The following is a 16,687-nucleotide window of genomic DNA, read 5'->3' as shown; positions in this document are numbered from 1 at the left end:
TTTTTAAAGATTAAGGTCTAGAAAAGCCTTTCTTAATAATTTTATATTTACATCATGACTTGAATCATTTTTAAATTTAGAAAACCTTGCCTAGTAGAATGTTATGAAGCTTACAGAACATTCTGGGTGTTTGGTGCTGTGTGTAGATATCCAGGAGCTCAGGCTTCTTGTCCCTGAAGCTGGGGATGATTGGTCCTTGCAGGTCATTGGAACCAAGGAAGAAGCATGCTTGTTCTCCTCACAGCCTGCCAGGCAGCCCTGGAGTTAAGTGAGAGGCCCTGGGTTAACTCTCACTTGTGTGTGGCCTTGGTAAAGAAGCAGTCTCTTTACACTTCGTTTTCTTCATCTTTAAGCCGGGTTTAAAAATTGCCCCACACAGGGTGGTTTGGTTTTGTTTCAGCTGAGCAGAGGCACACGAAAGCACAGAGCACCGTGCCTAGCGCCTAGGAAGCGCTCAGTACATTTTAGTTTTCTTCTTGGAGACATTTTTTCACCTGTGTTTTCAAACAGCACATTGAAAAGTACTGTAACATTCGCATTTTAGTCCCTCGGCTGTTAAAACATTACAAAAGGCAGATTGGGTGAAAGTGTCAAAGTCTACCATTCGGGCAGGCGCTGCTTTCCGAATCTTCTGTGCACATCCCTTTCCTGGCAGCGTGTCTCTTTCTCTGTTAGGGTCCTGAGGCTCCTGTGGCAGAGCTCCCTGCGAACAGTTAGCTGAGTCTTGCCTGGCATCCTGGTACCATTGTTCTTGCCCAGTGTGGTCATGGACTGTTTTTTTTTTTTGAGATGTAATCTTGCTCTGTTGCCCAGGCTGGAGTGCAGTGGCATGATGTTGGCTCACTGCAACCTCCACCTCCCGGGTTCAAGTGATTCTTCTGCCTCAGCCTCCTGAGTAGCTAGGACTACAGGCACATGGCACCACGACTGGCTAATATTTGTATTTTTAGTAGAGACGGGGTTTCACCATATTGGCCAGGCTGGTCTCGAACTCCTGACCTCATGATCTGCCCACCTCAGCCTCCCAAAGTGTTGGGATTACAGGTGTGAGCCACTCTGCCTGGCCATGGGCTGTTTTCAAAAGTCGGATTTTATATATGACCCACCATCTGCATAAACATATTCGTGATGGTTTCCTGAAGACTTTAGCTAGAGAAGTAACCCCTAAGTGTCCTGGTGACTCCTTCCTCAGGTGGATCGTACCTGGTCTCATTGAAAACTGGGAAGAAGAACTGCCTGAGATTCAGTGTGGTAAACCCACGGAACACCAGTACGACTGGTCAAATGAAAGGGAATGTCTTTGGAACATTTGGAGAGCCGGAGTATCTCATAGCCTACTCTGCTCCCCACCGCTTAGAGAACAGACTCTAATGTACTTGCTTTGCATGGCTTGCAGGGCCTCTGTGGCCTGCCCTGTCTCCAGATTTGATTGTGAGCCGCCTATTTCCCTGGTCCTACACTCCTGCTTTCCCTTGTGGGAATACTTAGAGTGGGCCAAATGTGTGCCTGGTTTTGTTCCTTCGTTTAGACTTTATCTCTGACTTGGAATGCCTGTGCTTCCCTGCTCTGCCTGACGACACTTAGTCATCTTTCATGATTTTAGTTCAAGGATTATGTCCTCTATAAAGCCTTTTCCGGAGCCACCCAGGTAGAAATGACTATACTTTCTTTGTAAGTTAGAAATTATTTCAGCTGTAAAGAACAGAAGACCTAATAGTAGATAGTCAACAGGAAGTTATTTTTCTAGTTTATTAAGAAGCCAAAAACAGGTGGCCTCTCTGTAACTCTGCCTTTACCTCATGATTACCAGATGGCTGCTGCAGCTCCAGATAACACATCTACATCCAAGGCAGAAAGATGGGAGAAGGAGCAGGTCTAGGGATGTCTATCTTTTGCTTAATAGGGAAGCAAAAATGTTCTTGACAGATTCGAGTAGGCTTCTGCCCAAGTCTCATTAACAGGAAGTGTGTCTCATGACCATCTCTAATTGCAAGGCAGGCTGAGAAAATAAATATTTAGCTTTCCTAGAATCTGTGATATAGGTGGGGAATGGAGAATGGGGTCAGAAATTCATGCTTGGTCAGCCAGCCAACAGTATATGCCATATCTTTCTCCTGTAGTGCTCATGGAACTTGACTGTGCATCTTTGTTGACATTTTGGGTCCTTCTCTCTTCTTTGTCTTTGTAGCCCCCAGGTGACCTTGTGTGTTGAATGAGTAAATAGTTGGATGCCTTAGAATATTTTGTAATAGCAGCTGATAGAAACCAGACTAACTTAGGCAAAAATAATTTATGGCACATATACCTGGAAAGTTCAGGGAGGAATTCAGGTAGGGCTGGAGTCAGGGCTCAAACAACCTCATCAAAACTTAGTTTCTTTCCCTCTGAGCTCTGTCCTCTGCAGCGTTGACTTTAGTTGCAGGCCCCAGGTGCTATCACAGTGGCTCATCAGCTCCAGGCCTCACATCCTCTTGCTACTGTGTCCAGGAAAAGAGAGCAGGTGCCTTTTAGTAACACCTGTAAAGGAACACTGCTTTCTTTCAGGGGGACAATGTCTTTTTGCTTTTCACTGCCCCTCATGGAGTTATGTACTTAGATTGGACTGAGTCCCTGCAAACCACATGGCTGCAAGGAGACCGTGTATAGTTCCCCTAAAGCAAAACCTAGGAATAGTTGGGCACAGGAGAAGAGGCACATGGATGTTAGGAGGCAACTGACAAGGACACAATAGCAAATGACACCCAAGGCCCACTCATCCCACCGCACTGCTCCAGATCAAAAGTCCTGGTTTTGGTTTGTGACCTGTAATGCTTATGAGTCAAGATAATGCATTGATGAATAGCTGCCCTTCCCAAGTCAGAAAGCATACCTTGGAAAAGTGCAACCTTGAAGCAAGTGCATGCTTTATGAACTGCATGTTGTCTTCCTTGGACTTGTGACACTTTCTGATGCAGAGGGCTGGTTATATGCTTCTATTCTTACTAATAAATAGGCTCATGTTTTATATGAGACTAATTTTCACCCATAGATAAAAATGTGCACACTTTAATATGCTGGCCAGGTTTGCTTTTCATGCCTTTCTCCTAAGTTTTTGCCATTTGAAAGTAGGGAGAATTAGGACAGATGTGATGTCCTTGCTCCATAATTCTTCTTTTTTTTTTTTTTTTGTGAGACAGAGTCTTGCTCTGTTGCCGAGGCTGGAGTGCAGTGGCGCAGTCTAGGCTCACTGCAACCTCCACGTCCCAGGTTCAAGCAATTCTCCTGCCTCAGCCTCCTGAGTAGCTGGGACTACAGGTGCATGCCACCATGCCTGGCTAATTTTTGTATTTTTAATAGAGACAGGGTTTCACTATGTTGGCCAGGCTGGTCTCAAACCCCTGACCTTATGATCCACCCGCCTTGGCCTCCCAAAGTGCTAGGATTGTATGAGCCACTGCTCCTGGCCTCCGTAATTCTTTAGCCTCCAGCACTTTTCTTTTTCTTGTCAAAGCAAGATCTTTTTTCCCCCAAGAGATGCCATGGGCCATACTTCTAGAAAAGACTGTACGCCACTTCCTCCTCTAAGACTGCCATGATGATGTGTGAGGGATACTGATGTGTACGCATCTCTGTAGGTTTCAGAAAGGAAGGATAGTAACTAAAATGCATTGACATATTTATGCCAAGCACCAATAAACCCCCTTCATGTAAAATTGGAAAAGCCACTGGCTTTTGTTCAGTAGTCTTGTATTCCTATCCCACATTCTGCAGTTAGTTGTGTGACTTTGAACAAACGATTTAACTTCCTCTTCTTGAACTGAGGTTGATGAGACATACCTCCCATGCATGGATCAAATGAAATGTTTGGGAAATTGTTTTATAAGCAGAAAGGCTCTTTGCAGACATGAGTTCTTATAGAGATTTCAGGGAATTTTGCCTCTAATTAGATGTCACCTTACCATTCCCTGTCAGTTTTTACTTTTGTTTGTACATGTTAAATTAAATCAAATGAATTAGTTCCATCACTCCGTTAAGAAATGCAGATATGTAGCTATTTAGTTATTTTTAAAAATTCCTGGGTCAGGTGCAGTGGCTCACGCCTGTAACGCGAGCACTTTGGGAGGCCGAGGCAGGTGGATTGCCTGAGCTCAGGAGTTCCAGACCAGCCTGGCCAACATAGCGGAACCCTATCTCTTCCAAAAATACAAAAAATTAGTCGGATGTGGTAGCACATGCCTGGAGTCCCAGTTACTTGGGTGGCTGAGGCACCAGAATTGCTTGAACCCAGGAGGCGGAGGTTGCAGTGAGCGGAGATCGCACCACTGCACTCCAGCCTAGGTGACAGTGCGATTCTCTCTCTCTCTCTCTCTCTCTCTCAAAAAAAAAAAAAAAGTTAAGATAACCAGAGTGAAGGGAAAGTAACAGTGGGATAGAAAACTAAAGTGACAAGTTCTGTTAGTACCTGGAATTCATAATGTCCTACGTAATGGCTGGAGATGGGAGAGAGCGTGATTCTGAGGTAACTGACAAGAAGGAACCGTGATTGACTACAAGAGCCCCCCGTCTCAAGAACAGGCGTGTATCAGTTACACTGAGGAAATGCATCTCTTCCCAGCAATGAGGAGGGAAACCTCTTTAGTGGATTCTCTCGAAGAGAACGTTCTGATGTTTCGAGTAGCATGCTCAGCAACATCCCCACGAAGATCTAGGCAGGTGTCTGACGTTGTTTCGCTGTTAGCATTCGGTAACGCACGCTAAGGGCATGGGCCGGAGCACCAGGGGATGAAGGTGGCTCCCCCAGAGGACAGGGCGATGTGACCCTCTGTTGCCTGGCTTGCGTTAGCCCCCTTGCTGCCAGCATCTAGGATAACAGGTGGGCCGCTGTGCATCACACGCTCCTTCATGAATGCCATTTCTCATAAGTGAGCTTTTGGCAGGAGTTGGGCAACAGAGAATCCAGAGTTATGTTCTCAGGCATCAAGAAGAGCTGGTAGGTGTCTGCCGATGCCGACCGAGGGGAGCGGGCCTGTGTTGTTAATGCTCTCAGCACCTGGTCTGTGGCAGGCCTGCAGTGGATCTGTGTGTGTAGTTAAATGTCCATATCACAGGTAGGGTTGTCCCCCCTTCCTAAATCCTTGTTCCTCATCTCCACCTGAAGGGAGGCCTGGGCAGTAGCCATGGACTAGGACAAGGTGCTTCCTTAGGAAACAAGTCTGGGACTGTCTTCATGTATCAACCAAACACTTCAATGTCCTGTGCCCGGAAACATGGATTTTACCAGTTTAATTAAAAAAAAAAATTGGGGCCGGGCACGGTGGTTCACGCCTGTAATACTGGCACTTTGGGAGGCAGAGGTGCGCAGATCACTGGAGGTCAGGAGTTTGAGACCAGCCTGGCCAACGTGGTGAAACTCCGTCTCTACTAAAAATACAAAAATTAGCCGGGCGTGATGGTAGGTGCCTGTAGTCCCAGCTACTTGGGAGGCTGAGGCAAGAGAATCGCTGGAACCCAGAAGGTGGAGGTTGCAGTGAGCCAAGATCGTGCCACTGCATTCCAGCCTGGGTGACAAGAGCGAGACTCTGTCTCAAAAAAAAAAAAAAAAAAAAAATTAAGTCAGGCATTGCAGGTCAACCCCTATGACATAAGAAGAGCTCAGTAATATGTACACTTGAAGACTAAAGCTCCTGTTAGTGTTACAGGATGAGTTGGTTGAAAAATGTCTACATTGGTGAGTAAATTATCAGACCTGCTATATAGAATTGTTAAATGTAAACGAATTTACTGCTGGGGATGGCTCATAATTATGACTTCGGTTTTAGAATAGATGATCGGAGCCATTTTCTTTTCCCTTGAGGCCTTTCTTAGTATTTGACAATAAAACTATTTTAGCAATTTACAGGAAAATACTTACTTGTTCTGTGTAGCATGGGAGCATGAACTAGGCTCACCCAAAGATGGTTTCAAGTAATTGTGATGCAAGTAATGAAAAAGGAGCCAAAATACGTCCCTATTTTAATTGTATTCCAAAATTCAATTAATAAAATATTTATTGAGTGCCTAAGATGCGCTTTTGGCCCAAGGCTAATTGCGAAGAGATGGTAGTGGCCAAGCATGATCTCATCTGCCAGGAGGCGGCCAAGCCCACATCCTGTTGCTGTTGCCCAGAGTTAAAGCAGAGGATGGTTCTGATAGAACTATAAATGATCTTTTCTCCTTACTTGTGGAATTCTCCGCAAAAATGATACAGTGTGTACACAGTAGCCAACAATACACTATCAGGCGCCTAGTAAGCGTGTAGATTATTAACACACTGTAAGTCCTGGATTATTATTAAGGAAGTGGAATAGAGTTTCAGTGGCATTTCCACTTAACCAGTGAGTCTTTAATTTGGGGGCAGTGATGGGGGAGTGGGATTCATTGAATATTTTTTTTTTTTTAGAGCTAACAATGAGCTCCTTCAACCTGGAAGAGAGTCAATGAAGGCATTTACGTGAACAAAGACCCAAATCCTCTAGTCAGAGTGAGCTTCGAGATGCTTTGATACATTTAAAACTTAAACTTTTAAGTTAATTCTACCGTGTGAGGAAGGATTCTAGGCATTTATTCAGAGAGGTGTTTAGAGGCCCAAATTCAGGGTCGTGCTTCGGCCTCCCAGACGCCAATCAGGATGTAGACTCCATGGTTGCGTTCATGCCACCGTCCAGGATTTTCTCCCATACATGGTCTAGCGGCCAAGCCATAACCTTCCTTAAGAATTTCTTACACCAGAGCTGTTTGGAGCTGGTAAGAATTGTATAGCGGCATTCAGGATGGGAGCGGCTGGCCCCACCTTGCTACTACAGCTGGCGTGGTCGCCCTTTCCAGCTAGCTCAGTTACTCCGGACTCGGAGCAAGCAGCCTCCACGCTGTCACACACATGAGGCACTTGAGGCCAGTTGTAGTCCCCACCCATCTCTTCTTGGATACGTTTCCCTGTGAATAAGATTGATGAATTAAAAACCGAGAAACAAAAGGTGAGTGGTTTTTGACTGTCTTTCCTCTCGACCAGTTCGTCTGGCGTCGCGTTCCTGATCAGCGCTCTGCCGTGCTTTGCGCGGCCCCGACGGCTGCTGCTCCTGAGGGAAGTCAGGTTTTTATGGTGTCAGCAGTTTCCAGATGGAATCTGTCAAAATCCTCCTTGTCTTGGACCCTTTATCCCTGGACTTCTGCTTTACTGTTGGCAGCTTCATAGGCCAAGTACAATTTTTATTAGTTATGCAGCTAGAGACAGATAAGGCCCTGGTGCCCCTGTCCTCAGCAGGCTCACGGCTGAGTGGAAACAGATACAAAATGAAATGGTTCTGATCCGCTATGATAAAGGCACAATGAAGGGCACACACAAAGCGAAGGGAGCTGGGGAGCACATGCTGGGTGTGCCCTTGGTCTGGAGGGCACGGGGTTAGCACCATCTCCTGCTGTACTGAGGGTGGTGGGTGAGAACCACGCACGTGGCAGGCTCTCCGGGGCTGGGATGTGGGTCTCTGGTGGGGATTGTCTGCTGAGTGCTGTAGGCGTGCTTTGCACAGGGCAGGATGGAACGAGGCATCTGAGGTCCCTCCTCACTGAGAGAGGTGGTGATTTTGTGGATTTTGTAAGGCAGTCGTTGTTACGCAGTATAGATTAGGGTGCACTGTGGCAGAACAATTAATCCTGAAATCTTCGTGATTTACTGTAACAACAGTTTCTACCTTACTCGCACACGTTTGATGTGGGTTGGGCGGCTCTCCAGGGCAGCTGAGCTCTGGGAGGTTGCTCCGTGCTCCAGGCCGTATCTGTCTGGTGCTCCACCTTCTCGATGTCCAGCCTCCAGGATCGCCATGGCCGTGCGGTCTGGCCCATTGCTCTAAAGTGTGTGTCTTACAGAGGCCTCGGTGGCTCCCACTCACAACCTACTGGCCAGAGCTCCTCAGGTGGCCTCACCTTCCTGCGGAGGCCGGGAGGCGGGGGGTGGGGAGCGTGTAGATTCATCACGATCAGTGTCACTATCAGTCTTCCCGTTTTCCCACCTCCACCCCTTGTCCTTTCTGTCTGACGTCCAGGAGTGTTCCAGGTCTTAACCACCATCTTCCCAAACTGGTCACAAGGGTGACAGCACCTTCTAGTGCTGTGGTTTAAGAGCATAGTGTCACCTATTGCTATTGCTTTCCAGCCATCGGATTTGGGGCAATATACTTAGTCCGTCTTATGTGAGTTTCCTTATTGATGACATGGAGACAATAGTACTAGTACCCAAACTGAGAAGGTGTTTGTGATGTTTAAGTGAGATAATACATATGCAGTGGTTAGCACAGTGCCTGATCATGCTCAGGCTCCATGGATTGGTAAATTTATCTTAATGCTAGCTGGATGAATTCGGGCATGAGCATAGATTGGCAGACATCCACAGCTGGGGTGCTGTGGCAAGCAATGTCAGATACAGATGCTGCAGCTGGAGAGGCAGTCATGCATGCAAGGAGAGCAGAGGGTGCTGTTGACCTTCTCATGGGTGCCATCTCTTCCCATGGGTCAGGGTCCAGCTTCCACTTGCTGTGGGAAGGTCCCTCAGGAAAGGGAGAGGCAGAGAGAGAAGAGCCATCCTCTGCCAGGCAGTGGGCCCTGTGCCAGGAGTCTTTAGCTGGATCCTCCCCACGGGTCCTTGGGGAACGTGGTGGCCCCACCTTCACTTTATGCACAAGGAACCTATGTCTTAGAGACGGCCAGTCACGTGCCCAAAGGCACACAGCTGGTAAGTGTGCAGCGAGATTTCAAGCTGGCCTTTCTGACTCCAGACCATCCTTGGGCCCAGTTCAGGAGTCCCCAGAGGGAAGTGGCTGCTCCCCCAGTTCTAGGGAGTGATTTCCCCTCTCTGGGAGAGTCTTGAGTTACTGTTGCAACACTTTCTTGGTGTGTCCTGTTGCCTCGGAGTGCTCTTCCTCCCTCCATTTATCTTCTTTCTGACTGATTTACTGTTTTTCTAACACATCCTGTTTGGTTGTGTTTATCCTGAAACCATGCTACCCAGACAGTTGAAGTATTTGTGTTCTGTTTGAAACAACAGGCATGTGAAACTGTTGAACCTTCCTGCTAGCCTCCGGCCACACAAAATGAAAAGTTTGCTGGGTCAGAACGTGTCAACCAAAAGTCCCTTCATCTATTCACCAATTATCGCACACAACCGTGGAGAAGAGCGGAACAAGAAAATAGGTAGGACGTCGATCCTGGCTTTCCCACCGCGCTCTGCCACCTGATTTCCAATGGCTTTTCTAGATTTTTAGAGCAGAATTTTGAGCCAGTTCATGCATGTGCGTGTGTGTGTGTGCATGGATGTGTGCACACATGCATATGTGTGTATATGTGTGTGTATGTGTGCATGCATGCGCCTGTGTGTATGTATGCATGCATGCATGCATATGTGTGTATGTGTGTATGCATGCATACGTGCATGTATGTGTGCATGCATATGTGTGTTTACGTGTATGTGCATGTGTGGATGTGTGCACACGTGCGTGTGTGCAGTCTGTCATGGAAGTTTATTTGATTTGCTCCTTTTGGCAGGCAATTGCCCATAGATCTGATTTTAAAAAATTTATTTCATCTAAGACTTTTGTTAACTGAGACTTATGTGAACTACAGAAGAGTGATAATTGGAGATGTAGACTGATTTTCCAAGGGCTGAAGTGACTTCTGAATCATCAAAGAAAGATTCAGGGTTGGGTTGTGTTCAGGATTGAGTGGGGGATGACGTAATTGTGTTATGTTCTTTTGTGAACACAGGTGATCAGGATAGCCAGTCCTGGGGCTAAGCTGTGCTGTGGGAGAGACTGGGAGTGGGCAGTCTCTCCTGAGCTTTCCTGTGTCTGAGCTCTCGTCCCTCCTGCACCAGGGCTCAGCATGAACCACCAGCCCTGTCCCTTGGTGTCCTTCCCGAAGCCCGGCTGTGGTGCCAAGCTCCCCGTCCCTTGCTGCCACAAAGACATGCCCCAGGCCCCTTGCAGGAGATTGTGATTGCCAGTCACTGGGGACCACTCCTGGTCTAGCCCACATGTCCTGTGACAGAACCTTGGGGGCCTGGAGGCTGGCCGCTGCTTGGCGACTGCCGGGGCCTCCGAGGAGTGTGAGCGGGCGGCCTGCGTGACCGCGGCGCTCTGTGTTTGATATCCAGTGCTTTCTTCTCCTTCTGTTTCTTTATTTCTACTCTTAATTCCTATACCTCCAATTTAGGAAAAAGGCATTCCAGCTCCTTTTTCCACCACGCTTTTCTTTCCAGGACAGAGGCTTCCCGTTGCACTCGCAAGCTCACCCACACCCCGAGTTACGGACTGCAGGCGCTCCCTGACCCCGCCTAGCCACAGTGACTCCTTTCTGGTCGTGGAAGGAAACAGGCTTGTTCCAGGCCCAGGGCTTTGGGGCTCACTCTTTCCTCTGCCAGGAACTCGTCCCCTGCCCCTCTATCATTGGCTCTCTTGTTGTCACATCCTTTTGGTCTCTGTTCAAATGCCCCCTCCCTCAGAGGGGTGTTCTGTGATCCCAGCGCCTTGCAGGCCACTCCTCCCACCATCTCTAGCGGTGCTGTCTGGGATTCTCTTCCCAGCTTCTCTCCAGCTCAAATCCACACTGGCCCATTGATGCTTTGTCCCACAATATCACCTGAAGCCCAGAATTCTGTCAGGCTGTGCGCAGCTGCTGTCTCCCCAGCACCTGGAGCAGTGACAAAAGAATGAATGAATGGATGGGGTACATATTATGAATCCTATTTTATAGATTTTATAGACAGGGAACCTGATTCAGGACGTTTAAGTGTCATGTCCAAGAACTCACAGGAGAACCTAGATCTCACTGTACGTTTCATGTTCCTGGCAGGGCATGGTGGAATTCAAGGCAGAAGGGACAATTAAGAGCATTACGTGTAGCACATAATCTTTTTTTTTTTTTTTTTTTTTTTTTTTTTTTGAGACAGGGTCTAGGTCTGTCACCCAGGCTGGAGTGCAGTGGTGTAATTAGGGCTCACTGCTGCCTCAACCTCCTGGGCTCAATTGATCCTCCTGCCTCAGCCTCCCGAGTAGCTGGGACCACAGGTGCACACTACCACACCCACTGATTTTTGTATTTTTTGTAGAGATGGGGTTTTGCCATGTTGCCCAGGCTGGTCTCGAATTCTTGGGGTCAAGTGAATTGCCTGCCTCAGCCTCCTAGAGAGCTGGGGTTACAGGTGGGGACCTCTGCGTCCAGCCAGCACATTTGTCTTGATGAGCATATCTCGTATATTACTAGCTCTAGGATTTCTTAGCTTCTGTAAGGGTCTCATAATAAACTTCACTAACAATTTGTAAATTATATGAATGCCTTAAAAAATAAAGTGCTTCAGAGGAAATAAAGTTGTTTGCTGAGATAAAGGGCATAACTAGGGTAGGAGTACTCAAAGAACCTTGTGCTTTTAAAAATGGTAATCATTTCTTTTATTCTAATTATGCTTTATAAGAGGCTATCATATGTTATCTTATTTAGTTTTTCCAGTATTTTTGGGAGATTTCATTTTTATCTCCCTTTTACAGATGAGGAAACAAACTCAGAGAAACGACTTTTAGAAGTAACTAAGTTATTCAGTTAGTGACAAGCTTGATTTCACATCACAGACCACGTGTCCTGTTCCCGTTAGTACCCTGTGGTTTCCTCTCACGTGCACAGTAGGTGTGGGAGAGACCTATTACCTGGACCCCACAGTCCTCACCCTCGGCTGGTTTTTCTGTTTAGTTCATGCAGGCAAGACACAAACACAAGAAGTTGTCTATCGAGACTAAATGTGAATAAAAGGTCTCTAAAACTGTACACCTGTCAGCAGGGGTACCTGGTTACTTACACGTTGAACTTGAATGAACAATAAACACTGGGCTAACTGGGAGTGGGGTGTGGGGTGGGGGCCCCGCAGACCCTGGAGAAGCCCTCTGGAGGCTCAGACGCAGCCTCCCTCTGAGGAGCCGTGCGGGCTTTGCAAGGAGCGGCTCCAGCTGTTCTAGCTGTTCACTGTTAGAATGAGAAGAAAATACAGAGACGTGGGGTCATGCCCTTGAAAAACTGCAGTCAATACTGTATTTTGGAAAATTTCTGAAAACGTGAGTGCTAACTATATAGTCTACTGTAGAATTTGTGTGTGTTATGTGTGTGTATGTGTGTATGCATGTGTGTGTATGTGTGTATGCATGTATATATTGTGTGTATGCATGTGTATATGTGTGTATGAATGTGTAGATGTGTGTATGCATGTGTATATGTGTGTATGCATGTATATATTGTGTGTATGCGTGTGTGTATGTGTGTGTATGTGTGTATGCGTGTGTACATGTGTATGCGTGTGTATATGTGTATGCATGTGTATATTGTGTGTATGCGTGTGTGTCTGCATGTGTGTGTATGTGTGTATGCGTGTGTGTATGTGTGTATGCGTGTGTATATGTATGTATGTGTGTGTATTGTGTGTATGCGTGTGTATATGTATGTATGTGTGTGTATTGTGTGTATGTGTGTGTGTGTATGCATGTGTGTGTATGCATGTGTGTGTATGTGTGTGTATGCATGTGTGTGTGTGTATGCGTTTTTAAAATGCCATTTTTAGTCTATTGATTCTGAAAGACACCCCAGCCTTGTCTCTCCTGCCACTGCTTCTCTGATCTGGAGAACATGAGGTGACAGGAAGCATAGGCACTGGGTAGACATGGTGGATGGACAGGCAGGGCCTGATGGTGGCCCCAGATGTGCTCCAGCGTGTGTTGTGGTAAGCAGGAGAGAGCTGTACAAATCCCGTCCTCACTGTGTTTTGGCCTCCTGTGGGAACTCCACCTTTCCTCTCTGGAGGGCGTCTTCCAAGCTCTGTGGGGATAGGCAGGCCACCCTTAGGGCTCCTCTGTCTCCCCTGGCCCCAGACTTGCTGTCCTACGAGTGCTCAGGCTCTTCCCTCTGGGACCTTCTAGAGTCTCTGGCTGCTTTTTTGTGTTCTTCTCGGGGTTGGTGATGAGCTATCTCCCCTACAGAACTTTTGAGGAAAGCTTCATTCCTTTTGTTGAGAAAAACTTCTAGAGGTGATTTAGGAGACTGGAGGTGTGAGACTCTACTTCTCAGGATGGGTCATGTGATTTGTGGGGCCCAGTGCAAAATGCAAACACAGGGCCTTTGTTCAAACGTCACTAAGAATTTGAAGACAGCAACAGCAGAGCGTGAACCCAGATGCCAGGGCGCAGGGCCCTGTGCCACTGATGGCATGGATTGCAGGCCCTGCCTCTCTGCTTTTCCTTTTCAATTTTAAGAAATTGTTGGCTGAGTGTGGTGGCCCATGCCAGTAATCCCAGCACTTTGGGAGGCTGAGGCGGGTGGATTGCTTGAGCCCAGGAGTTTGAGACCAGCCTGGCCAACATGGCAGAACCCCATCTCTACACAAAATATGAAAAATTAGCCAGGCCTGGTGGTGGGCACCTGTGGTCCCAGCTACTTGGGAGGCTGAGGTGGAAGAATCACCTGAGCCCAGGAGGTTGAGGCTATAGTGAGCCAAGACTGTACCACTGCACTCCGCCTGGGTGCCAGAGCAAGACCCTACCCCAGAAAACAAAAAGACATTGTCGAAGATTCCTTTTATGAAAATTACAGTCTGCATTTGTTGAAGAGGGCTTAAGCAAACATCATCCAGTGATTCTCAAAACTATTTGATGCTGAAGCTGCAGGCATTATTGTGTTCCCTATTTGCAGATGAGAAAATTAAGACTGAACGAATGTAAGTACCTGCCCCAGGTCAGATATCTTGTCAATGACAGCCCCCAGGCTCCATGCCAGGTTGCAGGACTCGATGCCCAGGGCCTTTTTTCTTTATAATATGGCTTCTCACCGTAGTAAGAAGTACCTGCTCATCTGGGCTGAGGACAAATTCAGCGGATGATGTAAGATTTTTTTTCTGAGATATAATGCAAGTTTCAGCCAAAATGCACATTATTTGTTTGGTAGGAAAATGTAATTTATATCCCATAGCTTCTAATATCTTTTTGGCAGTGTACTGATCAGTGAGTGCTTGCCCAGAGGCTTGACAGATCACATAACTTCAACCTAAATTTCCAGTCTCTCTAAATGAACCTCGGTGTATAATTGGGGGAGGTATCATCACAGCAGGTGGCATAGGGTTTTAGAGATGAAGAAACTCTTGAGGGCAGTGTTTGAGACCATTTTCCACTTTAACTTGGAATAGTTCGTGAGTCTTTGTGTGTTGGCTGGTGTGGCCATCATCTGAGCTACATCCATGCAAAGATGACTGCAACACTGGCCTCAGCTTGAGTGTGTTGGGTTGAAGGCCTTCTGTCATTTGTGATAGGTCTTTGTGGTGCTGCCAGGCTTAGTGCCAAGGTCGACTGCTGCCCCAGAGGCAGCGTGGTGGCCTGGAGAGGCTGTGGCTGTCAGGTGGACTTGGGCTGCAGCCTGGCCACTGTGTGACTGTGGACAGCTGATTGCGCCTCTGTGGTCTGCAGTCATGCCATCTATGGAATGGGGACATTAGAAGCTGACACGGAGGGTGGTTCTGAGGATCAAGGGAGATAATGTTTCTAGAGTCCCTGGCAACCATTCAGTAACATTTTTGGTAGCAGTTATATGCCCTGTGCTGTGTGCTGGGGATGCGTTGATAAATCAGGAGTCTTTCCCGCCACGTGGGTCCATACAGTGTAGCAGAAAGAGATGAACTTGTCAATAAGTGCCTGGTGGCATGGGTCCACAGATGACAGCATGCACAGTGTGGCCCACAACAGGGAGGGCAGGGCCTGAGATGAGGGAGTTTCAGAGAGGCTAATTCTTGTGCCTTCCCACTACTTCTGGGACAAAATAGTGAGGAAGGGCCACCACCGTGTGCTTTGACATGCTGAGGGTGGAAAGGGGTCATCTCCTTCTTTCAGCAAAAATCACTTTTCAGGCTGGGCGTGGTGGCTCACGCCTGTAATTCCAGTACTCTAAGAGGCCAAAATGAGGGGATTAGTTGAGGTCAGGAGTTCAAGACCAGCCTGGCCAACATGGCGAAACCCTGTCTCTACTAAAAATACAAACAAAATTAGCCGGGCATGGTGGTGCACACCTGTAGTCCCAGCTAGTTGGGATGCTGAGGCAGGAGACTCGTTTGAACCCAGGAGGTGGAAGTTGCAGTGAGCCGGGATGACACCACTGCACTCCAACCTGGGTACAGAGTGATACTCCATCTCAAAAAAAGAAAAAAAGAAGAATAAATAAACAGTTTATTTTAGATTTACCCTTTAGTAGACATGGACCATCTAGTATACATTATTTTTTCAGTACCCTAGAAAATGATTTTTAAAATGGCTTATTATTATTATCATCATCATCATGACCATGATAGGGCAAGCTGTTTCTTAATTACCAGGCGTTAGTCACTTGTTTAAAGAGAGTAACCTTCTTCATTTGTGGTGAGTAGTGGGCTGGGATGCTGACCATCAGTGGCCCCGGGCAGGCTGGGTGAGGTGGGGGGGCAGGTGGGCTGGGAGCATGTTGTGCTCTGGCCACTGACTTATGTGAATGAGGAGGGCAGGTGAGCCCCCTCCCATTGAAGGTCCTCAGAAGCTGGTGGGCCTGGGAGTTGGGGGGCATGGAAGCTGGGATGAGGGAAGGACAAGACCTGAGTTTCCGGGGTCCTGAGAGGTGAAGCAGTAGGGTGAAAAGAGTGTAGGTTTTGGAGCCAGACAGACTGGAGTTCGAATCTCAGTTCTCTTGCTTCTCAGGACCGTAGGACGGGCAGGCGGGCCAGCCTGTCAGGGGAGTTCTCCTTTTTTGTAGAACGGGCATAACATTTGTACTGCTGAGATAGACTGTGGCCATTCACTGCATTGTCCAGAGGCTCAGATGAGTACATGGTGGTGCAGGCATTAGGGGAACTGTTAGCTCACCTGGTGGGCACTGTATTAATTTATGCAATGTCAACATGCCAGCTCTGGGTCAGATGTCATAGGTGTGGTGGAGTCAGTTCTCATCTCTGTGCAGGGTGCAGAGTGTGTGGAAAAAGCTGTGTTTTGAGAACATGCTTATGAAAGCTCTGTGAAAGTTGAATGATTCTGGTCAACAGACTTTCTTATCTGCTAGAGAAAAAGCCCTCCACTGCCCTGTTAGCCACCTGTGTCTGCTCGGGATGCCTCTGAGTTTAGAGGCCTGAATCCAGCAGCTCCTCTCGCTTGCTGTGTGGTTCCTGGGCCAATTTATTACCCCGTTTGGACCTTGAGTGTTTGCCTTGCAGTGATGGGGGTTATCATACCTATCTCAGGAGGTCCTTATGCTGAGTAATGAGATAACCTGTGTGGAAGTGCCTCACACCTAACACGTGCCTGCCACCTGTTGATTGATTCTGAAATTCCTTCTGGTTTGCCTAAGAGAGGACTGTAAAGGGAGGAGGGGGTGATGGAAATTGGGACAGATGCTGAATTAGCTTTCTGTTGCTTTGTAACAAATGACCACAGACTCAGTGGCTTAAAACAACACAAATCTGCTTCCTCACGATTTGTGTGGACTTCAGCTGGGTCCTCTGCTCAGGGATTCACAGGACTGAAATCCAAGTGTCATCTGGGGCTGTGTCCTCATCTGGAGGCTCAACTAAGGGAAGGGCCTGCTTTCACGACTCCGCAGGCTGTTCTTCATTCATTTCCTGTGATCCCTGTTCTCTTGC

General features: G+C 47.5%; 1 protein-coding gene across 3 annotated transcripts in view; it reads left to right on the top strand.

The window, feature by feature from the left end:
* The window catches only part of TRAPPC9 (trafficking protein particle complex subunit 9), a 736,107-nt gene that overhangs the window by 151,239 nt on the left and 568,181 nt on the right, over positions 1-16,687 (top strand). For all 3 annotated transcript variants that reach the window (XM_058444536.1, XM_058444535.1, XM_058444534.1), the window contains one exon: positions 9,056-9,201. In XM_058444536.1, the coding sequence (XP_058300519.1) occupies positions 9,056-9,201 (146 nt within the window). The remainder of the gene's footprint in view (positions 1-9,055; positions 9,202-16,687) is intronic.

This window comes from Hylobates moloch, unplaced genomic scaffold (assembly GCF_009828535.3).
Source record: "Hylobates moloch isolate HMO894 unplaced genomic scaffold, HMol_V3 SCAFFOLD_9, whole genome shotgun sequence".
Lineage (NCBI taxonomy): Eukaryota > Metazoa > Chordata > Mammalia > Primates > Hylobatidae > Hylobates > Hylobates moloch.
Note: the sequence above shows the minus strand (reverse complement) of the source record. Positions and strands in the feature narration are given on the sequence as shown.